At 49.1% G+C, this 26,362-nt stretch overlaps 1 protein-coding gene and 1 long non-coding RNA gene across 6 annotated transcripts in view; one reads left to right on the forward strand and one right to left on the reverse strand.

Annotated features, from left to right (window-relative positions):
• The window catches only part of Ppara (peroxisome proliferator activated receptor alpha), a 58,648-nt gene that overhangs the window by 11,771 nt on the left and 20,515 nt on the right, over positions 1 to 26,362 (reverse strand). For 4 of the 5 annotated variants that reach the window (XM_048802998.1, XM_015501796.2, XM_015501799.2 and 1 more), the window contains 4 exons: positions 15,125 to 15,368; positions 6,384 to 6,544; positions 5,351 to 5,489; positions 4,448 to 4,650 (listed from right to left, as the gene is read on the reverse strand). In XM_048802998.1, the coding sequence (XP_048658955.1) occupies positions 4,448 to 4,650; positions 5,351 to 5,489; positions 6,384 to 6,544; positions 15,125 to 15,332 (711 nt within the window). In that variant the 5' untranslated portion in view covers positions 15,333 to 15,368. Of the gene's footprint in view, positions 1 to 4,447; positions 4,651 to 5,350; positions 5,490 to 6,383; positions 6,545 to 15,124; positions 15,369 to 22,628; positions 23,073 to 26,362 lie in introns of those variants that run through there. The other variant, XM_015501797.2, reaches the window with a different exon arrangement.
• Positions 2,080 to 26,110, forward strand: LOC125616788. The gene is made up of 3 exons (XR_007347532.1): positions 2,080 to 2,090; positions 7,967 to 7,976; positions 25,472 to 26,110. It is a non-coding gene; the product is annotated as an uncharacterized LOC125616788 (long non-coding RNA).

A 26,362-nucleotide genomic window follows, 5' to 3' on the forward strand; every position in this document is an offset into this window, starting at 1 on the left:
GGGGGAGGAGGGGGGAGACTTTTTTGGGGGTGGGGATAGAGCATCTCACAGGACCAGAGTCAGCCCAGCTACATAATTTTTGTGATTTAAAGTAGCAAAATGAAAAGGTGGGCCCTCTTTGAGAAGGGATTAAGACTTCCAAGATGGGCTGGGGTTCAATTCCTAGTACTACATAAAAATAAATTAATAAAATAAACCTAATAAAATGAAAGAATCATATATATAAGTAAAACTACTTCCAAGTCTGCCTTAGTCAGCCCTGGAGAGTGAAGCTGGCAGGTGAGGCTGGCACAGGACAGCACTGTGTGGAAGAGATGCTCAGGAACAGGCAGAGAATGGAGATGTGAGCTAATGCTGTCTCGATTCGTCTTTATAAAACCATCACTTGGATTCTAGAAAGCAGGCCTCATCTAACAGGCAAAATTGGAAACCATTTGATTGGAAAAATAGTTGCTAACATCGAGAACCTAAAGCTTGGTAAGAGAAACTCTGTTGAAACTCCCTCGAAAGTTTGCCACACTGTATTGATAAACATTTTGTAAGGCGATCTTTTTTTTTTTTTTTTTTTTTGGTGGTGCTAGGGATTGAACCCGGGGCTTTGTGCATGCAAGGCAAGCTCTCTACCAACTGAGCTATATTCAGCCCCTTGTAAGGTGATCTTTAAAACCCATGCATCTTGTGCTTAATTCTGAAATGAGTTTTTTTTTTGTACTAGGGATTGAACCCAGGGGTGCTTAACCACTGAGTCATATCCCCAGCTCCCTAAGTACCTTTTTCTTTTCTTTTTGTGAGATAGGGTCTAAGTCCTTAAGGCCTCTCGGAGTTGCTGAGATGGCTTTGAACTTGCTATTCTCCTGCCTCAGCCTCCTGAGCAGCTGGGATTACAGATGTGTGCCACCACTCCTGGCTGTAATGTGCTTTTTATAATGATAGATCTGACATCACAGCCTGCCATTTCAATAAAGCATGCTGCAGATTTTGGACAGCGGGAGACAAAAAGTGCCAATTTCCCCAAAACCACTCTGAGGTAAGACCAGAGAGTGCCCCTACTTGACCCAGCACTGTCCCTGCTCACACATTGCTGGGTTCTACGGTGCCCAAAGACATCACTCACGAGAATCAGTCTCTAAAGTGTACTTCGACATTGAAAAGTCAGGCCACTGGTCTGTCTGGAAAAAATTAAATGTGAATCCTTGGTAGAACTGCTTTGGGTAAAACTAGCAGGCTCTGGTTATGCTTGCCTATAAATTCCTATACACAGTATTAAACTCTGTGTTCTTCAATATGAAAATGCCGTAAGGGGCAGGTATAATATTTGACCTTAATACAGCAGCAAGCCCACAATATGGTAGGAGGTGACATCCATCAGGAGAAGCAGTTCTGCCCCGACACGCTACTTGGGGACACCTATACTCCACAGACTCTGAAATGTTGAGGACACGTCTTTCAGAATGACTTTCAGAACCTGACATGAGTGCGATGCCCCCGTCATTACTGTATTCATGGGACTGAATGAGGCTCTGGTTCGTGAGGCTGACATGCAACAGTACTGGGCATCCAGCCGTGTGAGGGCCTGCGTTCAGGCCCCTGCACTAGACACTATGTGATCATGACCTTACACTTTGAATTTCTACAGTCTAAATATTTAGTGCCAAGGGTTTGTTTGGTTGGTTTCACCACTTTTCAGAAGGTACAGCCAGCTCTCCAAACTAAGAGCAGCTGCCTGAGCAAGTGTGTGCATGTCTGAGTGTGCCTGAGTGTGGAGCAGGTGCACAGCGTGTGCGAGCATGCCCGTGGAGGGAAGCAAACATCCCAGGACAGCTGCTGGCCCTTGAGAGCTCCCGACCCACCTAGGATCGCTCTAAGAAGCTGTTGAAACACCTCTGTGGAAGCCATGCCCAGAGGAGACCCCTGTTCCCTCTTGCCCCTCCACCCTGCTTCCACTGGGTCACCCTCAAGTCAAGGGGCAGCAAGTTTCCCTCCACTCTGGCCCCATCACTAAGGGCCCTGACCATTTTCTGGTACAAGGACCTGAAACCTCAGGGGCCGAGACCAGTCCCAGGTCCAGACAGAAGCAGAAGTTCTGACGTGTCTCCTCAGCTAAAACCCACCTTTCACCAAAGCAGTGTGGCCTCCCTGCAGCTGCCTCCCCTCCCAGCAGTGTCCAGGGACTTTGCTGCAGGTGACTGGTCTGCATAGAGCAAAGGAACGGTCTTCCACAGGCCGTGCTCAGTCCCCTATTTCTAGAAAACCACAGGAGCCTTTGACATGCCACCTGTCCAGCACCTACTTGTCCCCATTAAGGTAGGGAATGGTTTAGGGCCAAGTGCCGGTCAGAGCTTAGGAGGGGGCTGGTGGCTACTCGCACCCGCCCAGCAGATCTGCAAGGAGCAGGAGGAGGTCTGCATTGAGGGCCGAAGGGCCACCTTTCCCCAGCACACTGGTCGTATTTGTCCTGGTTGTGCAATTCATGCTCCTCCTGAAGCAGAAGCAGAAATGAAGTCAGCTGCAGGCTTTAGGCCTGAGGCTGGCGGCCTCTCTACAGCTCTGCTGGAGGCTGGAGGCGGCCGAACCTGATGAAGCAGTCACCGAGTATTGGGCTACTGGGCAGGGACAGAGTGAATGCCTGGTCTCCCTAGCAGAGTTCTCACCAACAGATGGGACTGCTTTCTAAATCAGCAAGCTAGAGACTGGGGCCTTCCCCGGCCCCTGGCAGAGACAAAACCAGAACTCTGTGAAGAGTTCTCGGGCAGTGTGTCCTGGTGGAGGGCACCCTGCCAGTCAGGCCTCTCCCAGGCTGGGTGCAGATGGAGGAGCAGAGAGGAGGCCTGTGGTGAAGGCCAGGTGCTCTGTAAGCCTGCCAGCAGATGGGCAGGACCCATGGTGGGACATGACCTGGCCTGGAGCTGACAGTGTGGTCAAATGCAACGAGTGACCTGCAGCTGGACATTGCAGGGTGCCTGGCACAGAGATGTGTGGGCAAGAGCAGGCATCTGGCTCTTTGCCAAGTGAACCCCAACCTAGATGGTAACCTAGTGCATTTCTCCTGTGTCAGTGTCCTCAAGAGCCTGACTGCCCCAGCTCTGGCGGAGGCTGGGGGAATTCCTCATGGAGCTTGTGGATCTCGGTGGAGAGAAGCAGAGGAAACTGTGGGGACCAAATCAGCATCAAAGATCAGTATTTTATTAAGTGTAAAAGTGACTTTTAAGTGTGCTTCAAATTCTTTAAATTCAAGGGAGAAATGTAAGATCTCAAACGGAAGTTTTGGTTCTCCTAATTTGGGGTTCTTTTAGCCATCTCCGGGACAGAAATGTAAAGTTAAAGGCTACTCCCTCCACTTCACCCTACAATCCAGAAAGGGGCCACCTGGTGTGGTGCTTGCTGGAGACTTTTAAAATCGCTCATCCTATTTGACTGGAGAATGCATGGAAGAATTCAAAGGCTCAGTAAAAGAGAGGTTTGGTTTGGTCATGAAATTAAGCAGCTCATGAAATCCTTTATTTTACTGTGACTAAAAATTCTAGCTTATAATTCCCAATAAGGAATGTTTCGGTATTCATTAACACAGATTAAACCTGTCATACCATGCTCAAAGGGGAAGGCAGAATGACGTGTGACCACCCTAGGACCAAGCCCTGTGAAAGCTGATGGGACACCACTCCTGACATGGAGACAGGTGCATAAGCCTGCAGGGGGTGGGGAGAGGGTGCATCTTAGCTGTCCCTAAAAAGGTCCAGAACTATCCACAAAGTCAGCCGAGTTTCTAGAAACAAAGGAGCCTTTCTAGGGCTTCCTCTGCAGGGAGGGAAGGCAGGAGGTGTTGGGGACTGGAGGGAAGGTGGAAGCCAGTGGGCCAGTTTTAGGGGAAAGGATATGAGGGCATATTTTGAATAAAAAGTGAACACATTAATTTTCTGGCCTCAAATAAAGATTTTTTTTTTTTAATGCACCTAAGAAACGATGCTGGCTAGGCATGGTGGTGCATACCTACAATCCCTGCAACTTAGGAGGCTGAGGAAGGAGGATTGCAAGTCTGAGGCCAGCCTGGGCAACTTAGCAAGACCCTCAGCAAATTCGTGAGACCCTGTCTCAAAATAAAAAATGAAAAGGCCTGGGAAAGTGGCCCAGTGATTCAGAGCTCCTGGTTCACTCCCCTGGGGTCCCTGGCAGCACATGAACCAGACCTCTCTCAGTGTGTCAGCTACACAGCCTTGATGAGCACTTGCTTGCTAGGCGTTCCAAGGTGCACTCAAGCAAGAAGCATTGCTCTAAAGCTACATGTTAGTCTGGGAATGAACCGTCTGCATTCCCACTGCCTTTCATTTGCCTTTGGGATGAACACCATCTTTCCCACACTGAGGTTTCCTGGGTCCCTCTCTACAGCACTGATTGAGGCGTTGCCAGGGGAATACTTGAGACCCTACCAAAGGGCAGTAAAGGCACCTACTGGATTGTGGCCCGTCTTTCCCGCGAGGATGACTCGGGCTTTGACCTTGTTCATTTGAAAGTTCTTCAAGTAGGCCTCGTAAATTCTCTTGGCAAGAGACTTGAGATCTGCAGTTTCAGAATCTTCTACATCATGTTCACAGGTAAGAATTTCTGCTTTCAATTTTGCTTTCTCAGATCTTGGCATTCGTCCAAAACGAATTGCTGAGGTGGGGGTGGGGACAACGGGAAACAAACATAAATAAGCAACAATGGGGAGAAGATCAGGCAAATGTCAGCAGGTTGAGGAGGGCCGGCCAGCAGCTCCTGGTGTCACACTGCGCGAAGGGGCCTCACGGGGGTCCAGCCCACTCCTACTGCCACGCGACCTTCTACCAAGGAGAGAGAAAACAGCCCAGCCTCCAGAAAGCTAGGTTTTTAAAAGAAGGTTAAAATAAAAGCTAACGCCATCCCTCGCGTCATCAGCAGGACAGCTGACTGTCCTTGGTTGGAGTGGCCTTCATGGTGGGGGTTGAAACGAGTGAGCAGAGACGAGCCTGCGGGAGCCCCTCCTTTATACCTGCGCGCGGAAGCCAGCCATTCTAAGATCGCATCTGGCTGAAGCAGAGTGTGACGAACCCCGAGCATGGCACATGCCAAAGCTGGCCCGCACCTCACAGGGAGTGGCCCTCCTGCCACCCTGGTGAGAGCACTGCCCACCGCGTGAGGCTTCCAAGACAACTCCGCACAGGTGCTCTGCCCAGCCACTGCTGTGTCCTCCCCACATCTGTGTCCTCAGGCTTCTCTGGGTACAGGAAGACTCAGGCCTGGCATGTTCCCAGCATCTCATGCAAAACCTGGTCCATTCTGAGGACTGGGAAGTGGACTGCGGCATGGACAGCGCTGTGCGGGCAGCCTTACCTACCGTTGTGTGACATCCCAACGGACAGGCACTTGTGGAAGCGACAGTACTGGCACTTATTCCGATTCTTTTTCTGGATCTTGCAGTTGCGGTCACATTTGTCATATACCAGCTTTAGCCGGATAGTTCTCCGAAAGAAACCCTGCAAGAAGAATGTGTGGCTCATTAAGAACAGGCATGGCTGGGACACCTTGAGAGCTTCACTCACCTGTTCTGTTCATTTGTTGTCTCTTTTTAAATGACCTGTGTTTAGAGAGACAATCTTCTTAAAAGTCTCACATAACTGGGACAGATAGAAAACTTTAGCTTTTCATTGCACTTAAAATGAACAACAATAAATGAGGCAGATTCAAAGTAATTTCAAAATGTCCCATTGTGAACATGCCTAGATCTCTCAAACGCCATATGTACAGAGTACCAAACCTGAGAACGTGTGTGCAGAGCCATCACAAAAGGGCGTGATACTTCAGCAGACCTGCAGGATGTGACAGGTCAGGGTCCTTCTGTAAGGACTGGTCTAGGAGCAGCTGCTGGACCACAGAGCCTGCCTTGTGTACTCCTGGTCCTGATCATGTCTGTCTGGCTAAGATATGCATGGGGTGTGGGTGGCTCCAATGCAGAGGTCCCCTGAATACAGGGATGAAGTGCCAGAGGCTCAGAAATGGTGGCAGAGGAGCTGAGCCCAGGTGCTGCCCCCCTGGGCCAGGCACTGTGGGGCCTGAGCAGAAGTCTGGACTCCTGGCGTCGCCAGATCCTCACCTGCTACATGGGAGCAAGAGCCTTACCTGGCCCAATCAGAGGGTCAACAGATAAGTGGGTAGACACGCTCCACATTAAAGCTGGTTTTCTGTCCAAGGACACCCTTATCTCAGTTATGTACAAGCTGAAGTAGAGCAACCTGCCGGACTCTGCGATGGGAGGAGTCAGCCTGTCCCGGGGATCAGTACCCCTCTGCGCCTTCTTCAGGTCTCTCAGCAACAGACATCTGTGTCGGAGACAGCAGTAGGCCCCCCCACCCTCACCCGTGCCACTGTACCTTGCAGCCTTCACATGCGTGGACCCCATAGTGGTAGCCCGAGGCCTTGTCCCCACAGATCCTACACTCGATGTTCAGTGTGCCACTGGGAGGCTCATCCACGCTGCCAGGAACCACAGGGTAACTAACTGAAGAGGGACTCGAAGCTGGAGAGAGGGTGTCTACAGAAAGAAGAAGAACGTGTATGAACATTCCCGGTGTCACGCCCTGTGGAAGCCAGGCCCTTCTGCCACGGAGGCACATCGTGTGTGGTGTAAGCTGGGCAGCTGCCCATCCTGCGCTGGCCCTGTCCCTGGGCCATCCTCTCTCTGCTCCCTGAGGACCATAGTGCTGGGCTCGGGAGCTGCTGTGCTCTAGTTGGCACCTGCTGAACTGTGTCCTGGGCTGCACAGTGTCACGGTGGCCTTTGACGGGCCTCCGCCTGTGGGCTCCACATGCCTCTGCAGAACTCCTTCCTTCCAGCAGTTCTTCTGCAACAGTCAACACAGGAAATGGGGGCAAAACACAGGACTAAAACCTCCACGGGCAACCCTGCGAGCATAATCCAGGGGAGAGAAGTGAACTAAGCTTGGACTTGGGGAAGTTAAGAACTTCTGTTAAGAAAATGAAAAGCAAACCACAGACTGGGAGAAAGTGTTCGCAAATCCCATCTGAGACTTATATCCAAAATCCAGAGGAGCCGTGAACTCAGAAATAAGAAACAAGCAACTCGATTAAAATGGGAGAAAGATCTGAAGAGACACTTCTCCAAAGAAGCAAGACAGATGGCTAGAGAGTCCACGAAGGGAGGCTTCACAGCACCTGTCCCCAGGGAACTGTGAGCCCAAGCAGCGGTGGCACATCACTACGCGCCCATTAGGCTGTTGAGAACTTCTAAACACCTAACAATGGCTGACCCTGGTGAGGACCTGGAGCAGCGGGTGCTTCTGGCTGCTGGTGGGATGCGGCCTGGAGGACCCTGGAGGACTGCGGGGCAGTTTTTGGCAAAGCCAAACAGTCTTATAATGGGAACTGCAGTTCTAGGTACTTGCCCAACTGATTTGGAAACTGTATCCATACAGAGAACCACACATGAATGTTTATAGCAGCTTTTTTATTTTATTTCCTTTTTTCACTATTGGAGATTGGACCCAGGGCCTTACATGTGCTAGGCAAACGCTCTGCCACTATATTCCCAGTCCCTTTTACTTTGAGACAGGGTCTCCCTGAGTTGCCCAGGCTGGCCTGGAACTTGAGATCTTCCTGCCTCAGCCCCCCAAGTACATAGGATTTAGGCATGTGCTACCATGCCTGGCTAGTTTTATTCTTAATTTCCAAAATAGGAAGCAACCAAGATGTCCCTCAATAGGTGAAGAGATACATTGTGGTACATCCATACAACGGAACATTATTCAGTGTAAAAAGACATGAGCTCTGAAGTTGTGGGAGACATGGATGCTCCCTGTCAAGTGAAAGGGGCAATCTGAAGAGCCCTCGTGACTCCAGGCACACGGTGTTCTCAAAGAGGCTGCACTCTGGTGATGGTCAAAAGGTCAGCTGCTGGCTTGGGGCTGGGGAGGCAGGGCCGAACAGGTAGAGAGCAGGTGCTCTTGAGTGGAGAATGTAGGGGGGCACACATGGCACTGTGCTTGCCAAATCCCGCAGAGTTTGACACTTCAGAGCGAACGTTAAGGCAGGAGGAGTCTGGATCCCAGGGTGGAGTGCAGAATGGGAGGAAGCCATCCCACTGAACTGTGTGTGTAAGAAACCCCTCACTAAAGGAGGCGGGGGAACAGGAAACCAGTATAGCCCGTCAGACTGAAGGCGCCGGGTCTGCCCAACCCAGGTTCCAGTTGACAGAGTGGTCTTCCTAGGAGCACGGGTCAACCATCCAAGGCCACTGTGCAGGCAAGCTGGAAATGAGCTATTAAGTAAGTGGGTGGATGACGGGAGCCAGGTTTCTCTCTGCAGGAGGGTGAGGTTACAGGTAGGCAAGAGGAGGGGCTCAAATGATCCATGTGGTGTGGATTAACGTCACGGGCCACAGTGTGAACTCATGTTTAGTTTAACATAGATACTGATGGGTGGTGGGGAAGACTGACAGATATGTGTGTGCACATGTGCATTATTAACACAGAGATGGGTGCATGTGGAAAGATGTGCAGATTCGTGTGTATATGCGTGTGCTCATGTATACATATACACATGTCTTTGCTCTTTCAGCTGAGAAAGGTCAGGGTCCTTCTGACACCCTTATCTCAGTTATGACCTTAGAAAAAAAGGTCACCCTTAGAAAAAAAAGACACTTCATCACAACCTGACATGCCCAGAGCCAAAAGTACGTGGGACACAGAAGGGTTGGGTACAGTCCCCCTCCCACAGTAGACAGTCCCAGAATTTGTGGAGCATCTTCAGGTGCAGCCTCCACTCAGAGGGTCTTGCCTCAGCAGTGAGGGGAGATCAGCTCCCAAACAAGGACTGCCATGGTCCTCTCCAACAACGCTCAACAGCTCGGCCTGAAAGGATCGAATGTTTCCAAGTAACTCAACTGCACCCCAGAAAGCAGCTTAGGAATATAAAAGTACCCACCACCCAACAAAGTTCACCACATGTGGAATCCAACCAAAAACATGACAAGACATACAAGTCAGAAAAATGTGGCCCAGGATGAGAAAAATCAATGAACTGGAAGAAGAACTACGTAGGCTAGAATTCCTAGCCAAGAACTGAGCATATTCCGAATGTTCAAAAAGCTGGAGCAAAGCCCGGCTGCGGGGCCGAGAGAAAGGAGGAGGACAGAACCACGACGTCTGTGTGGAGGGCACACGAGAAGCTCTGACACCCAGAAGAAAAGACCAGAAAACCTGAAGACACAGCAGCACTGACTTCCAACAACAAGGTCGTATGAAGACTTTCAGACTCAGGAGCTGGGCCTCCCGACCAGCAGACCACAGGAAACCCCCCAGAGGGGAGCCAGGCCAGGTGGGAATGTGGCACACAAGGGCATCAAGAGCACCAGGAAAGGTGCTTCTGTGGTACATTAAGTGACTCTCCTTCTGTTTAAGTGTCCTAAAAAGATAACTGGCCATTCAAGGTAAGCAACAGCAACACGTCGCGACGTTCTTAACGCAGTGGAGATAAAACAATGCCACAAATGCACGAAAGGAGGCGTGGAAGCCTGTGTCTGCAAGGTTCCCACAGCAATGTCAAGCAGGGTGGTGTCACCTGAAGGCAAACTGAGAAGATAAAGATGTGTGCCACAAGCCCTGGGGCAACCACCAGAATAGCAGATTTATTTTGTTTTTTGGTGCTAGGGATCAAACCCAGGCTCTTGTGCATGCAAGGCACGCACTCTACCAACTGAGCTGTCTCCCCAAGCCCCAAAATAATAGTTTTGAATCCAACCCACCACATAAGTTAAAAGAAAAACAATGGGAAAACATACACCAAGTTAAAACATAGGCCATGTTAACAATGGTCAGGAGAAAGTTGCAGTGGCTACATTACTATCAAAGTCGTGATCAGAAGAAAGAGATTTACCAGGGATAAAGCAGATCAGAGAGACCAGCTCATCATGAAGACACAATAATGCTAAAGGGTTACACATCTAAGAACAGAGCCCCTAAAGCTGTGAAGCAAAGCCCGTAGGACTGACAGGAGAAACACTGTCCCAACCGGAGTGGGAGGGGCCGGCGACCTCGCTCAATTACTGATCACATAAGCAGGGGGACACGGAAGATAATACTACTGGCCAAGTCCATCTGCCTGGTGTCCATGGGACACCCTCCCAGCAACTACAGAGCACATGCCCTTCTCCAGGGCACATGGGACGTTTACTAAGCCAGCCACACTCTGGACATAAGACGGCTCTTAATAAATTCAAAAGGATTTAAGGCATCCGAAGTATGTCCTCTGGCCACTATGGAACTAAATTAGACATCAATAACAGAAATGGATCTGGAAAATCCTCGAATATTTAGAAATTCAAAAATAATCACTAATTAACCTACAGAGTCTCAAAGTCAACCACAACTTCAGGGGCTGGAAAGGAGAGAGGAAGACCCAACATCAGGAGAAGGAAGGAAACAACAGAGACTACAGTGGGAATCCAAGGACAGAAATGCAAAACAGCAAAAAATGATGAAACCTACAGCCAGGGTTTTGAGAGAGCAATGAATTCACAAGCATCTAGCTAGATGAATGAGGAGAGGGAGAAGACACAATTTTGAATATCAGATATTATACCAAAATATTAAATTATCTATCTCTCTCTATATAAATCAGAGAGGCAATATCTCATAGATTCTATACACACCAAAGATCATAAGGGAACAGCATGAAAAACTTCATGCCAATAAGTTCAACAATCTGGATGAAGTGGACACACTCCTGGAAAAACACAAATTGCCAAACCTCATTCAAGAAGGGGGAGAGCAACTGAACGGCCCTCTAAACGCTGAAGACACTGAATAGGTAGGTAGACAAGCCATCCCACAGAGAACTCCAGACCAGGTGGATTTGTCTGTGACATCTCCATGCACGTAAGGGACAACAAACAGTTCTGCAGATGCCCTTCCATAGAACCCAAGAGGATTCCTCATTCCACTAAGCAAGGATTCATCAAGACCAGAAAAACATATTGCAAGAAAAGAAAACTAGGACCAATATCCTGCAGAAACATGGGAATGCAAGGTTGGCTTAATATTTCAAAAAGATAACTCACCATATTGACAACTAAAAAAGAAACACCTTTTGGTCACCTTACCAAATGCACAAAAAGTCTTTCCCAAATCCAACATCGATTCCTGATAAACGCTCACAGCACACTAGGTATGGAAGGGAACGTCCTCACCCTGAGAAAGGGTGTTTGAGAAAAACTAGCTAACATCACATCCAGTGGTGAAGACTGATGCGTTCCCCCTAAATAGGGAACAAGGAGAGGATGTTTACCACTTCTACTTAACTTTGTGTGCTAGAATTCTAACCCGTGTGATAATGTAAGAAAAATGAGCAGAAGACATCCAGCTGGAGGAGGAGGCAGAGAGTGTAACTATCTATGTAAAAATCCTGAAGAATCTATAAAAAAGCTACTAGAACTAACTAGTGACTTAGCAAGGGTACAGGATACTAGGTCAATGTCTAAATAACAGCTGCATTTCTATGTATATGTATGGAAACAAACTAATACAAATTAAAATGTAGCTCAGTGGTAGAGTGCTTGCCCCGTACATGTGAGGCCCTGGGTTTGATCCTCAGCACCACATAAAAAAATAAGAAAATAAAAATAAAGATATTGTCTCCATCTACAACTAGTATTTTTAAAAAATTAAAATGTAAAAATAAATGCTGTTTACAATGGCACCAACAATATGAAATAGAGATAAATCTGACCAAACAAGTGAAAAGTGTATACTAGAAACTAAAAAATGTGCTGAGAGAAATTGAAGAAGACCTACATAAGTGAGGAATAATCATGTGTGTGGATCTGAAGGCCCAACCGTGGGAAGATGTCAGTTCTCCCCCATAGACTACAGATTCAGGACCTTAATAGGCTTTTTGGGTCAGAAATGACAACTGATTCTAAAACGTGCCAGGAGGGCTGGGCTCTAGCTCAGTGTCAAGGCGCTCGCCTAGCACGTGTGAGGCAGGGGTTGGCCCTTAACACCACGTAGATATAAACAGTATAGGCATGCTGTCCATCTACAACTAAAAAATAAATAAAAAGGTACATGGAAATGAAAAGAATATGGGCTGAACAAAAAATATTTGGATAAGAAGAATAAACTTATTTCTGGCGACTTCAGGGTTTCTTATAAAGCTACAGTCACATGAGGACATTGTAGGATCAGTGTCCAAAGAAACAAACAAACCAGGGAGTTGCATAAAGAGCTCAGAAATATCTGATCAACAATATATAATAAACTGCTTTTCACAAAAGTACAAGGAAATTTAATGGGGACAGTAGACTTTCTAATAAACTGCACTGAACAACTGCAAATGAGAAAGCAAGCAAAGAAGGAAGAAAGGAAGGAGGGAGGGAGGGAAGGAAGGAAGGAGGGAAGGAAGGAAGGAAGGAAGAAGGAAGGAAAGAGGGAAGGAAGGAAGAAAGGAGGGAATGAAGGAAGGAAAGGAAAGGAAGGAAGGAGGAGGAAGGAAGGAAGGAGGGAAGGAGGGAGGGAGGGAGGGAGGAAGGAAAGATAGTTTGATCCACATGCAAAAATTAAGTCAATGGATCTCAGCCTTAAGATGTGACCGTGGGTCAGGCATATTTCTTAGCTGTGACACAAAAAAACACGACCCATGAAAGAAAATACTGGAAATAAAATCGGAAAGAAAATAAATTGGACTTCAACAGAAATCAGCACTGATTTTTTTTCTTTAAGGTACTGGGGATTAAACTCAGGGACACTTGACCACTGAGCCACATGCCCAGCCCTATTTTGTATTTTATTTAGAGATGGGGTCTCACTGAGTAGCTTAGTACCTCGCTTTTTCTGAAGCTTTGAACTCGCAATCCTCCTGCCTCAGCCTCCTAGGATTACAGGCATGTGCCACTGCGCCTGGCTCAGTACTGCCTTTTGAAAGGTCCAGCTAACAGAAAGAAAAGACACACCACAAACTGGGGGACATTTGTAAATCCCATATCTGATAAAGCAAATAAACTCCCAATAGTCAATAGTGAGAAAAGAAACAACCAACTAAAAAATCGGGAAAATATTTGAACAGGAACTTCACCAAATAAAACAGAGAACAAAGAAGCACAGGAAAAGATGTTAGTATCATTTGTCATCTGAGAAATGCACACTGAAAGTACCACAATGAGATGCCATTTCACAGCTCTCAGGGTGGCTCAAATTTAAAAGGCTGACTCCATCTACCGTCCACGAGGTGTGGAGGAATGGCAGAGCACTTCAGAAAATGTCTTGGCAGTTTCTTAAAAAGTTACACAAACACAAGTCGCAGCCATTCTGTTCCTAGGTATTTACCAAAGAGAAACGAAAGCAGATGTCCACACAGAGCCTCGTGTGTTCACAGCGGCTCCACCTGCAATGGCCGCAAACTGGACATGACCCAACCTTCACCAGCAGGTGCTTGGACTAATAAGTTGTGGTCGATCCATGCAACAGGTAAAAAAGAACGAAGTTCTGACACGTGCACAGTGCAGACGGATCTCAAAGGAATTCTGCTAAGCCAGAGAAGTCCAACTGCAAAGTAAGATCCCATTTATATAAAATTCCAGAAAAGACAGACTAACTGCGAGTGAGGGATCCGTGGTTGCTCAGCGCAGGAGGGAGGCAGGGAGTGGGGGAAGAGGAGCTATGAAGGAGGGCCAGTAAACTTTGGGGTGACGGACAATGTCACTACTTTGATTGCGATGATGATTTGACAGGGGTGTGTGTGTGTGTGCACGCACACAACAAATTTTATACTTTAAATGTATGCAGTTTGTCATAGTCAATTATATGTCAGTAAAGCTGGGGAGAAGAAGGAGGAAAAAGATACCGGCTGAGTGAGCCAGCTCCCCACCTGGTCTTTTAAGTAAAGTATGAAGTGAATATATTTTACATACAGTCAGTCCTTCTACATGAGCAGCTTACATAACTGCAGAAATACTGTCCAAAGGATCAGGTCAGATACAAAGATGAAAAATCTAATTCACGAATAAGAAATCATCTTTAAGAACTGTTGGGGAGGGAGATAGAGTGGGTCTCACGCAGCCACTGCCCTAAAGGCCAGTCCAGAAACCAAGGGCCTGTGTCCAGCACTCCAGTGATCATTATTTCTAAGTTCCTTTTCTTAATTTTTTAAAAAATATTTATTTTCTAGTTGTAGCTGGACACAATACCTTTATTTCACTTATGTATTTTTATGTGGTGCTGAGGATCGAACCCAGGGTCTCGCACATGCGAGGCGACCGCTCTACCACTGAGCCACAACCCCCCCCCCAAGTCCAGTACTCTCTGTCTCGCCCCACTGAAGACCCTCCAGGAGCCGGAGAAATGAGAGAAGATGGGGAAACACTCGGATCCAGGAGCCAACACCAGGGGTCCCCGAAGGTGAAAGAGCAGAGACCAAAGGCTGCCAGGGAGGACCTCTCTGTGTTCCCTGGGGACCCGACATCTCACACTCGGGGTGGAAGCCCACACCCTGTTTACCCCCACGAGCTGCTCCAACTAGTCCAAAGCCACTCCCCTTCATCCCCAGCAGCTGTGTGCGGTCAGTTCCACCCCTGATGGAGCTTTCCTCCAACTGAGGATGCGGGTGGCCTCACTGGCCTGGGGTGGCGCAGACGCTGCCTGTCAAGACTAATGGCCCCATGGTTTCTCCCTTCTCAGTGATGCTGCAGGTTACCTGAGCAGACTCCCGTCTTACTCCCATAGACCTGTGTCGCCTGACACCTGTTGTGGTTCTCAATGTGACATAGAAAGTAGAGATATGGTTAATACTGATTTCCATATTTAAAAAAAGGAGTCACCTTTATTACAATAGGAATCTCTGCTTTAAAGAAATACACATGGAACCTTAAAGGTGCCGCCAACTGTCTTCACTGAATTCCCAGCCTTGCTAGATCTGTGCACAGCATTTACAAGAAGGCATATATGACAAGCAAGACGTGCCCCAAATCTTCCTGGTCCCCATGGCTGTGATGCGTTATCACACCAAGGTTTCTTTTCAAAAAGGCGTGACTTCCCCTGAAAGAGAACAGCTTTCTCTACAGAAATGATTTCTAGATCAAGCTTTCCAGGACGCAGCACACTTACCCGTGATGACGGATCCATCTGACCCAGGACCGCTTCCTAAATACTGGTATTCTGTGAAACTGAAGCTTCCAGAACTGTCCTCCCCGATGGACTGAGATATGTCTTGAATGTTTCCCATCTCTTGTAGGAATTCTTCAGATAACGGGCTTTCCAGGCCATCAGCCTCGAGCGGAGAGAGGGGACAGATGGGGCTCTCCGTGTCCACCATGTTGACTAGCTGGAGCTGGTCACCCTCAGCTCTGACCTGTAGGAGGAAGGAAGTCATCAGTGAAACTAACAGAAGAGATCTGGGTTTTGTTTTCAGGTGAAAACATTGTTCATCGCTGAGGACGAACCTGAAGTCAGAATCTGAACAGTAACTCTGTTGGCATCTTTGAGAGCACATTGAGACAGGATCTTCAAACAACCAAGGTACGAGGGGCCCACCTGTGCAGCCAGAGCCAGTCACCGCTTCCCACCCACACACCACAGCGAGCCAGGGCTGGGGACACAGGTGGACAGAGACACAGTCCCCGCTCCTGGAGCATCCCTTCTTGGGGACACAGATGGGAGGCAGATCAATGTGAGGTGGGCTTCCTAGTGGGCATGTGACAACAGGAGAGAGTGGACGAGGGGTGGACACAGGGGAGGCAGGAAAGCCAAGCTGACCAGGGCACGGTGGGGACTGGGGCGAAGGAGCCAGCTGTGCAGGCCTCTTGGGAGAGAATGTTCCAGCAAAAAGAACACCAAGTGCTAGGGCGTGCTGGCACATTCCAGGGAGAACGAGGAGGCTGCGGGCTCCGGCAGAGGGACGGGGAGGGCCGAGCACTCAGTCCCTGAGTGGCACATCACATTTGCTCCTGAATGTTCTCCACGTCCCCACAAAGGTCACTCATGCAGGGAGTCCTGAAAAATGATGGCAGGGGAACGCATACCTTGGGGAGGCGTCAAAATCTAAGTGGGCAGCCCCAGACAGTGCCAGAAAACTGCGCGTGTGCACGCACGACAGAACGGTGGTCCTCCTGTGCCAGTCTGCACCGGCTCTCACCCCGGCTTCTTAGCCCACTTCCTGGCGCCTCCAGACCCAGGCCCAGTCCTGGGCACCCACTCCAGCCGTGGAAGCTGTCCCTGCTGATTCTGCACTGGGCCCCCACCCTCTGCCCTTGTGGGGGGTCACTGGCCATCACTATCACCCCACCACTCCCACCTTTGCTTTCTGTCCACCTCCCTGAGCCCAGCCGGCTCACCAACCATCCACCTTGGCTGACTGGGAGACGTTTAGCTTCTGGAACAGTTTTCCATCTGCAAACGGTCACAGGAAGCCCACCGCTCGCCTCACAGAAAAGGTACCAGGAGGTGTGAACTGCCATGGGCCGTGGCTCAACACAAGGCAATGTGTCACCTATGACCACAGTGCGCCCGGGTCTTCTCACCGAGTGACGAGCACTTTGCAGAGCTAGCGCAGGTCCAGGAGTGCACCTGGGAGCTGCACTTCCGCACTGCAGGTTTGCTCACACAAACAACGACTTTAAGTGCAAAGATGCTGGGAAGCTGTGGCTCCCTCGGGACAAGTCACACATTTTTGTTAAATTCACCTCTCGTGCTTGGAATTCTGACCAATCATCCTAGGTGATAGTAACACAAGGGGAAAAATAACAGGGAATCATTAGCGTTTTTGCAGGATTTAGAAAGCTTCCTTATTGACCACAAAAACCATGCTGAGGATCTGCACCTGTTTTCTATCATCATTTGGGAGGTGGTGCGGGGTCAGGCCCAGGGCCCAGCATGTGACGCACTCCCTCACACCAAGCTGCACCTCGACTCTTCCGGGATATTTGGTTGTGCTTGGATCTGATGGAAGACTCCTTCAGGCAGTAGGCAAGATAATGGTAACAAGCACTACGTGGCCTCTTTTCACCATGAACAGAAAAAGTTCAAAAGCCACAGTCATTGACTCAATATATGGGCCATAAAGTTCATCCTTCATGAACTTCAGCTGGCGGAGTCTGTTGGCGTGGCTCGGGGCGCCCCTGATTCCACCCTACCAGAGGCTCTCCTCCGCAGCTGCAGATGCTCACTGAGTTGCTGTCCCTCCCCCAGAACATTCCTCGTCCTGGCAGGGACATTCCAGCAACACAGGCTGCTTCCTCTGTGTGCCTCTGGGGAGTCGGGAGGTTCTGAATCTTACGATCTGACCTCTCAGGGCTTTTAAAACATAGCGGGTCTTCTCAGGGAAACGCTGGTGCTGCTGTCAATGAGCTGGACAGACACGGGGCGGAGGACTTGGCCTGAGCTGTGGCAGGAGGGCCGGGCAGTCGCACAGGTCACTGAACACAGTGGCCCTTCTTCCTCCAACCAGAGCAGATGAGAGTGCTTTTCCTCTGAACGAGTCCCTCAGATAGCAGAGGTCCCGAGGCACACCCCAACCTGCATGCCCTGCGGCTCCAGCACGCCCTGGCTTATTCCAGGGGACAGCCCCCTGCACTTCCATCAGTGCCCACAGAATGCTGCCATGGCCTGGTCCCTTGAGAACAGCAAACGAGGCCAGCCAGTGACGGTGCCCCATGCCTCCAGAAGTGCTCTGGGGGACAGATGATAAGATTCAGCCATGGAACATTCCTTTGGGAACCGTGGAGCAGAGGATGAGCAAACCACAAGACGACCGAAGCGCAAGAGCAACAGACGCAGGTGCAGGTGGAGGCCGGGGGTCTAAGGTCCTTGACAGCCTTTAACACCAGGAGCTGTGCACACGGCCAGGGCTCAGGTGCATGAAGAATGGGCTAAAATGAGCTGTTGACGGTGTGGCAAGCACTTGGGTGAAGCCACGGCTCAGCCCCTTCTCCTCTGAGGACCCCAGGCCTGGGGCCTATGCTGGTGCAGCCCTAGGTGTATGTGGAGGTGTCCCCTCTTGTGCCTGTCCCTTCCAGGGGACTGTGAAAAGCCCACGGGCCTGGTGAAAGCAAGAAAAACATCCATCTCCTCTTTACATATGTACTTCCAGCTGGGCCCCAACTGTGTGGCAGGCGACTGGAAGCTATTCACACCACCTAGCACAGAACAAGCACTCGTGAACGGCTGCTCCGTTAGCAGCCCCGTGAGGGTCTGTGGGCGCTCACCTGGGGTCTGTATGGCTGCCACGGCCTGAGACCCCCCAGACAGCAAAAATACAGGGACATTTAGAACAAAGTCAAAGGGATTCCCTGTTGGAAAAGTGATCCATGATTTGCAGAATGGATCAGCCCTGAAATCGTCACAGGGGCTGAAAAAAGCCCACAGAGGGGAAAAAAATCAGTATAACCCTGAAGAGCAGGTCCCATGCCAGTGGTCAGACCCTTGAAGAGCAAGGGGGAGAGCAGAGTGCTCTGGGTTAGCCCTCTGTGCTGAGGGTTTGACAGGCTGGCTTACCAGGGACCTGGGCTTTGCATGGGAACTAGCACATAGTACATGCTCAATAAAGTGCACAGCAAAGGAGAGGAGCAAATTATTCATCTGACTCCCTTAGAAACTATGACCTGTAGTCCCAGCTATGTAGGAGGCTGAGACAGAAGGATCATGAGTTCAAGTCCAGCCTGGGCAACTTAGTGAGACCCCATCTCAAAAAGAGAGAAATTTCATCACTTGGGTGGAATAAAAAAAGACTAAGTGGGGCTGGGGTTGTGGCTCAGAGATGGAGCACTTGCCTTGCATGTGTGAGGCCCTGAGTTTGATCCTCAACACCACATAAAAATAAATAAATGAACAAAATAAAGGTATTGTGTCCATCTACAACTAAACAAACAAACAAACAAATAAATAAAAGACTAAGGGGAGCTGAGGCTATGGCTCAGTGGTACAGCACCTGCCTCGCACATGTGAGGCACTGGGTTGGATACTCAGCCCCACACAGATAAAAGTTATCGTGTCCACTGAAAACAAAAATATTTTTTTAAAAAAGACTAAGGAGAAGTCACTTCCCCTTGGCTCCCTCAGGGCACCCACCGTGTCCAACCCATCCTCACTCCACCTTATAAAATGGACTTTTCCTGGACCTAGAAGCACTTTGTACATATTTTCAACAATTACATATTAAGGGGCTGGGGTTGTGGCTCAGCGGTAGAGCGCTTGCCTTGCACACGATGGCGCCGGGTTCGATCCTCAGCGCCACATAAAAATAAGTGAGGATACTGTGTCCATCTACAACTAAAAAAACATTTTAAAAATTATATATGAAGTAGCAGGGGCTTGATGCTGGCCGACTGTGAAAACAGTTCTACATGCTGTAGGATCAGATCCCTCAGGGAAAGAACAGCTGGGAAGGTCTGGAGCTCTCCACCCAGAACTCACTTGCCATGACACATTCGGGTGAACAGCTGCGTTGGTAGGTCCTTCCCCTGGTCCTCCTGCCACTCACCCTCCCTCGGGGCACTGCAGGAGTCCCTCTGCTCGCTCTGCTCTGTGTCATTACACCACCCTACAGGAGCCTCTCTGGGACCCCTTGGCTAGAGGGAGTCTCCTGCGCCTTTGGAGAGCAGTTTAATGACAGAAGGTGGAAGTCTCGTCAAAGGAGCAGCGATGGACGGCCACCAGACACAGGTCTTTCCCTTTTCCACCCGATTCACTGCCTCGCCAGAGTCTGTAGGCATTTTAGATTTTCATTTCGTATTTAGAAGTTCTTTGGCTCAATTTGTGGGCCACGTACCCAAATAACATTTCAGAAAAGACAAACAAACAAAAAGCTGCAGTGCCCCCTGAACCTTCACCTAGTACCCAGGGTTCTGGAAATAGATTAATCATTAGCATCTGCACAATGATTAACATGCCAACCGTCAGTGCAGAGAATGCCGGGCAACACCCTTCCACCAGGGAGCCAAGGACAAGGCGTTTGAATATATCCAATCTAACGTGTTACACACAGCTTGCGCATCACCTAGCTTGAGCTACAGGCATCTAGATCTTTCCCGACGATGCTGAAGGCGCTGAACTAGAAATTCTGTTGGCATGTGGAAAAAGCCCGTGGTGGCGTGAGAGAGCAGCTCGGGGCTCAGGCCTCAAGAACTTCAGGAGGCAAAGGCACCTTCCCATCCACTTCCAAGACACCCACCCTGTGATGGCGTTGCCACTGTCGTTTCAGTCCCAGCCCTGCCCCCCAGCTTGCTGAAAGCTGCGGGCTCTTGTTTGTCGATGTCATCTCACCCTGTGGATGGTGGGGTCAAAACAACCAGAGAAAAGTGGCACGTCTGGGCATGTCTGTGCCTGTGCGATGGAGGTTGGGTGAGCCGTGAGCCTGTCCCAGGACGGGAAGTGACTGCAGGGACATCTGCACTGCCACTCTGAGGCTCCACTCTGCACAGACACAAGTGCAGTGGCAGAGGGGAGGCTGCGGCAGTTGGCAGCCAAGGATCGGTGGCCTCCCGGGACACACCTGAATGTGCTGAGCCAGTTCATGATGACACTGCAGATCAAGGAAGGTCCCCTGGCGTCTGACAGAAACATCTCAGGTACCCAGCAGGGGACCCTCAAGAGACTGAGCCCTTCCTTTTCAAAATTAAACTGATGGTCCCCTTTGGGAGGGGAGGCCATGCTTCATGAACTCCGTGGACCATGTGTGTGCACACCGCAGCCTTTGGCTGTGCTTGTCACTGGAGGCCAAAGACAGGCAGTCTCAGCCCTGAGAGGGCTGTGGCCCCAGGGCCTGGGGCAGGAGGCGTGTGGCAACAGAGCAGGAAGCAGGGACGTGGAGAAAAGCAGAGTGTTCTGAGCATGCCCTCAATAAAGTTGCATGTATTTTTCTTTAATTTTCCTGATACGGGAGCTGGGTGGGTGGGTATTTTGGTCCCGTTATCAGGAGAAAGAGACAGAGGTTCAGAGAGGCAAGAAACATGCCCAACTAATAAGAAAGAGACACAAGTCAGCAAATATTTGCAAATACGGTGTGGCACGTGGGGAGTCCTGGAGGGTGGTGGAGTGTCCAGAGAAGGGATGCCCAAGGTGGAGCCGACAAGGCGGAGGTTCAGCAGGAAAACCCAACAGGAACAGGGCAAAGGCACTGTTCCCTGGAGGAGGGAACAGCTGAGCTGCACATGTGGCCTAGGATGTCTTGAGGAAGCCGCTGGCAGTGAGGAGCTGGCCGCACCAGGGACTGGGGATGGGGCCTGGACGGCGGGCTCTGGCTTGGGTAACTGAGGTGACCTCCAGAATACAAAGAGCAGAGCACCGTCTGCTGTGGGTGGGGATGAACGAGCTCAGCTTGAAACTATTGTCTAAGGCACCCAAGGAACGCATGCCTGGCCTGGTGGCCTCTCAGCTGAGGAGTAAGTGGCCAGATGGCCTTCGTCCCCAAGGTTCTCAGCAGCAGCTACTGAGGAGGCAAGCCCACCTCAAGGAACGCACGCTAGGACCTGGAAGCTCAGCGCCACCCCTGTGGATCGGGGTGCAAGGCCTGCCCCTGCCTCCCTCCTCACGGGCCCACCCCCACACCTCGGTCCTTTAACCCTGCTCTACCCCTGCCCAGACTGCCACTGCACAGGCAGAGCCAGGCCTTACTGCTGTGCCGTACACAGCTTCCAACGCAAGTTCACCGACGGCATCAGCCTGCGAGCCCAAGACCACCGTCAATCCTCCCAGGCCGGCTTCTCAGGCAGCTCCCTGGAAGCTCAGCTTTCCTCAGGACCAAGAGGAGCCAACCACACAGAAAGACCATGACTTCGGCGGCAGTCCTACACTCTAAAGGGAGCTCTGGATTCGTGGTTTCCAGAAGTTGACAGGGATGGTCCACCTTAAAACCTTCCTCCTTCGGTTCTGAGATCAAGCCGGTGGGATCGTCTTTTGCCAGGACAGATGAGTTCTGAACGTGCAGCATTGAAAGATCAGAACCACAAAGTTCCACAACAAGGGGACCCCCGGCAGACCACTGCTCACTGTTCATAAAGTCACAGGAAGTGGCAGGCACCAGCGAGCGTGCTCCCGACAGGAGCAGGGCAGAGACGCCGCCTCAGGACCAAAGAGCGCACGCTGCGAAGGGATTGAGAAGGAAGGCCTCTCCTGGACAAAAAAACACGATCACAAACCTAACGCGGGGGGATCGCGTCCACAACCTCCCTGAAAGTAATAAAAAGACAGATGGAAAATGCAAGAAGTGAGAGGACCAGGCCACTGAGAGGAAGCAGCCACAGGCAGGAGCTGCAGAGAGCCGAGCGGAGAAGGCAGAGCACAGGAGAGTGTGACCAGGGAACGAGGGCGCCCAGGGATCTCCAGGTGCCAGCGTCTGACACAGACACAAGCAAGTCCAGTCACTGGGGAGCTTAGGATGCACAGGGGCCAAAGTGCGGTCTTCAAGGTTTCAGAGGGGAAAACACCATGTGGAAAGGACTAGCACCAGAAAGCATTCGGGGTCTCAGGAGCAACACACCGAGCCCAAACCAACCTGCCGCGGCCTCCAAATGTTCAGGACAGAGACTGTCCTCACCGGGTAGCCTGAGGCCCTGTGCGCGGTGCTGCAGCTGCGTTTCGCCCAGCTCTGGGACCCTCTGGGATGCCTGGCACTTACCTCCCTTGGGGGAATGCTGGTGAAGGGGGTTTACAGGGCCAGGTGACTCACGGTGCCTCTTCTGGACACTGTATTGAGTGGGGCTCAAAGCTGCCTGCGTCTCCTGTGCCTGCGTCTTTACAGTGTTCCAGGTGCCGCAGCCCAACTCCAGCCACCTTTCAGACACCATGCCATACACATGCTGAAGACACACACTGATGATGGTGGTGGTGGCCGACACCTGCTGTCCACGGTGGCAAGCACCGATGTCCACTAACTCATCCCCGCGCGGCCACACGGGAGGCACAGTTTCCCTGTTTACTTTACAGATAAGGGAACCAAAGTACAGAGAGGTCACAATAACATGCCCAGGGGCTCCGAACTGCAGGGCATGGTGAACCCGGGCCTCCACCTCTGATTTTTAATGCCTTTCTTGCTTCAGGCGTTAACATGCGGGGTGAATTTGGATCTGATGGACCTTTTAGGATATCAAACAAAGGTCCCAACTCTCCTGTTGGTATGCCTAGATAAGACCTTATCCAATTTATGTCTCCTAATAACTTTTGAAAGTCGTTAAGTGATTTGAGTTGATCTACTCGTATTTGAATTTTTGGTGGATGGACCATGGTTGAGGATAATAGAACTCCTAAATAATTAATTGGAAAATTTAATTGTACTTTATCTATTGCTATCTCTAGATTATAATTTTTTAATAAGTTTGTAAGTGTGGCATAACATTCTAGCAATGTGTTTTTATCTTTGTGTGCTAATAATACATCATCCATATAGTGAAATATTTGTAGTTCAGGATTTTGATTTCTAAGTGGCTGGATTACTTTGTTAACATAAATTTGACACATAGTTGGGCTGTTAGCCATCCCTTGAGGGAGTACTTTCCATTCATATCTCTGATCAGGACCTTCATGATTCAGTGCAGGGATAGTAAATGCAAAACGTGGACTATCCTCAGGATGAATTGGAATTGAAAAAAAACAATCTTTAATATCTATAACTAAAACATACCAGGTTTTTGGCAAAGCAGACAATTGAGGAATCCCTGATTGAGCAGGTCCCATAATAACCATCTCATTATTAATGGCTCTTAAATCTTGCAATAATCTCCATTTACCAGATTTCTTTTTGATGACAAAAATGGGAGTATTATGGGGAGATACAGAAGGTTGTATATGTCCTTCTGCTAATTGTTGTTTGACCAGGTCATGGGCTGCTTGTATCTTTTCTTTAGTCAGGGGCCACTGAGGAACCCATACTGGTCTTTCTGATTTCCAAGTAATTTTTATTGTCTCAGTGGCCCTTTCTGAAAATCCAACCCATGTCTGTCTGTTCCTTGATCTATTTGTATTGGTGCTGCTATACCTTGTTCTTGTTTTTCTAATCTTTTTCCTTTCCTAAAACCTTGTCTAGTCATAATAGTGGGTGCATTTTGGTTGATGTTATTTGTTAATGTCAAACCTAATTGATCTAGGACATCTCGTCCCCATAAATTTACGGGAAGATGATCCAATACATATGGCTGTATAGTTCCTTCACATCCTTCAGGATCCTTCCAATCTAATACCATTGCACTTCTATGGGGATTAGTCGCCACTCCTAGGCCTCGAAGCGTTTGAGTGGCTTGTTGTAATGGCCAATGTTTTGGCCATTCTTGACGAGAGATGATGCTAAGGTCTGCACCTGTATCCAGTAGCCCATTAAATTCATGTCCTTGAATATTTAGTTTTAGCATGGGGCGAGAATCTAAATTTAAAGAAAGCATAGCCCAATCTACACCTGTGGAGCCTAATCCCTTGGAACCTCTTTCTACAGTACGACTGGAAAATTTATCATGTAGGCTGGGTATTATTAGTAACTGTGCTATTCTATCTCCTGGTGAAATTACTGATATACCCTTTGGAGAACTGGCTATAATTTTTATTTCACCTTCATAATCGGGATCAATTACCCCAGGACTTATCATAAGTCCTTTTAGAGTAGAAGAACTGCATCCTAACAATAAGCCTACTGTTCCTTGGGGAAGAGGTCCTTTTACTCCTGTGGGAATGACTTGAACTCCCATCTCTGGAGTTAGTACTGCTCTGGCGGAGGCGCAGATGTCCAACCCTGCGCTCCCTCTGGTTTGTCTGATGAGGGATCTAATGGATAATGTGTCCTGGGCACTACCCTAATGGTGTTGCTGGGTTCCTCCAGTGCCCCGTATATTTGTGGTCGTGGGCCCCGGAGCATTGGGCCCCCCAGTCCGTTTTTTTGGCAATGGAGCCCGATGCCTTTCTCCATGATATCGTGGGTAAACACCTGGTCCTTGTCCGTTTTTTGATAACGGAGTACCCTCTATGGTGGTTTGAGAACGGCATTCATTAGCCCAATGTCTCCATCTATGGCATCGTGGGCAAATACCCGGTATTCTATCCCTTTGATACCTAGTTTTGTTACACCCTCCTCCTATGGGGCAACTCCTTTTAAAATGTCCTGTTTGTTCACAATTATAGCATGTTTTTGGCCTGGCATCTATAGCCTGTTGTACTGCAGCTGCCAAGACTTGCCCTTGTTCATTAATGTCTCTACATAATTTAATATATGTGTTTAAATCTTCATGTTTCCATGGTCTAATGACCTCCTTGCACCAACGATTTGCTTGTTCAAAGGCTAGCTGTTTAATTAATGGCATTGCTTGCTCTGTATCCCCAAAAACTCTGGTAGCTTTTGAATAAGCCTATCTACAAATTCAGCGTAAGGTTCATTAGCTCCTTGTATTACCTTAGATAATTGACCTTGTAAATCTCCATGTCCTTGTAAAGTCTTCCATGCCCTAACTACATCTGCAGCAATTTGTGAGTATATAGCAGGATCATATGCAATTTGTTGCTGCTGATCCTCATAAGGTCCTTTTCCTAACAACATATCTAGATTTCTCTGAGGATAACCAGCTTCTGCATTTCGCCTGGCTGTCTCTGTGCAAAATTTCTCATTGGCAGCCTTCCATAACAGGTATTGTCCTCCATTTAGCACAGCTTTACACATACTAGTCCAATCTGCTGGCGTCATATTCAAGTTGGAAATGGATTCGACCAAGCTTACAGTGAAGGGTGCTTGAGGACTATAGGTTGTTACAGCCTCTTTTAGCTGCTTCACTGTTTTGAAATCTAAACCATGGTGATTTCACTGCCGTCCTGCCACCTCAAATACGGGACATGCTAATCTTTGAGGTCCTGTCTCAGGATCCCATCTATCAACTACAGGGGTTGAGGGCCACTCAGCATATGTTGTCTCCATAGGTGGAGCTGTTGGTTGGACACTTACACCCTCTGGTGATAGAAAGGTGTTAGTAGCAACCTCCCGTTGTAACTTCTCTCTGGATAGCCCCTCCTTCTCTAAACTTTTTTTCCCTGTCTGACTAACTCGAGAGGCTTCCTCTTTTACTTCATTTAAAATGTCTTCTCCTAGACTAGGCAAACAAGATTGTACCAATGTCCATAATGGTAATGTGCCAACTGACAGAGTTCCTGGGCTTTCCTTTTCTATCTTTTTAAAATCTTCACCATGATGGTTCCATTGTGATATATTTAACCACCCCTCTTTAATGAACCATGGGCTACACCTTTGTATCGTCTTAACGTATGCCCTAACTGTTCTTGATTTTACTGAGACGCCTCCTTCCTCTAGCACTTTACTTAACGCCCTTTCGGTTTGGTTCTTATTAATTTTTAATTCCATATTTCCGTAACAAAGATACCCCT

Source organism: Marmota marmota, unplaced genomic scaffold (genome assembly GCF_001458135.2).
Source record: "Marmota marmota marmota unplaced genomic scaffold, marMar, whole genome shotgun sequence".
NCBI classification, from domain to species: domain Eukaryota; kingdom Metazoa; phylum Chordata; class Mammalia; order Rodentia; family Sciuridae; genus Marmota; species Marmota marmota.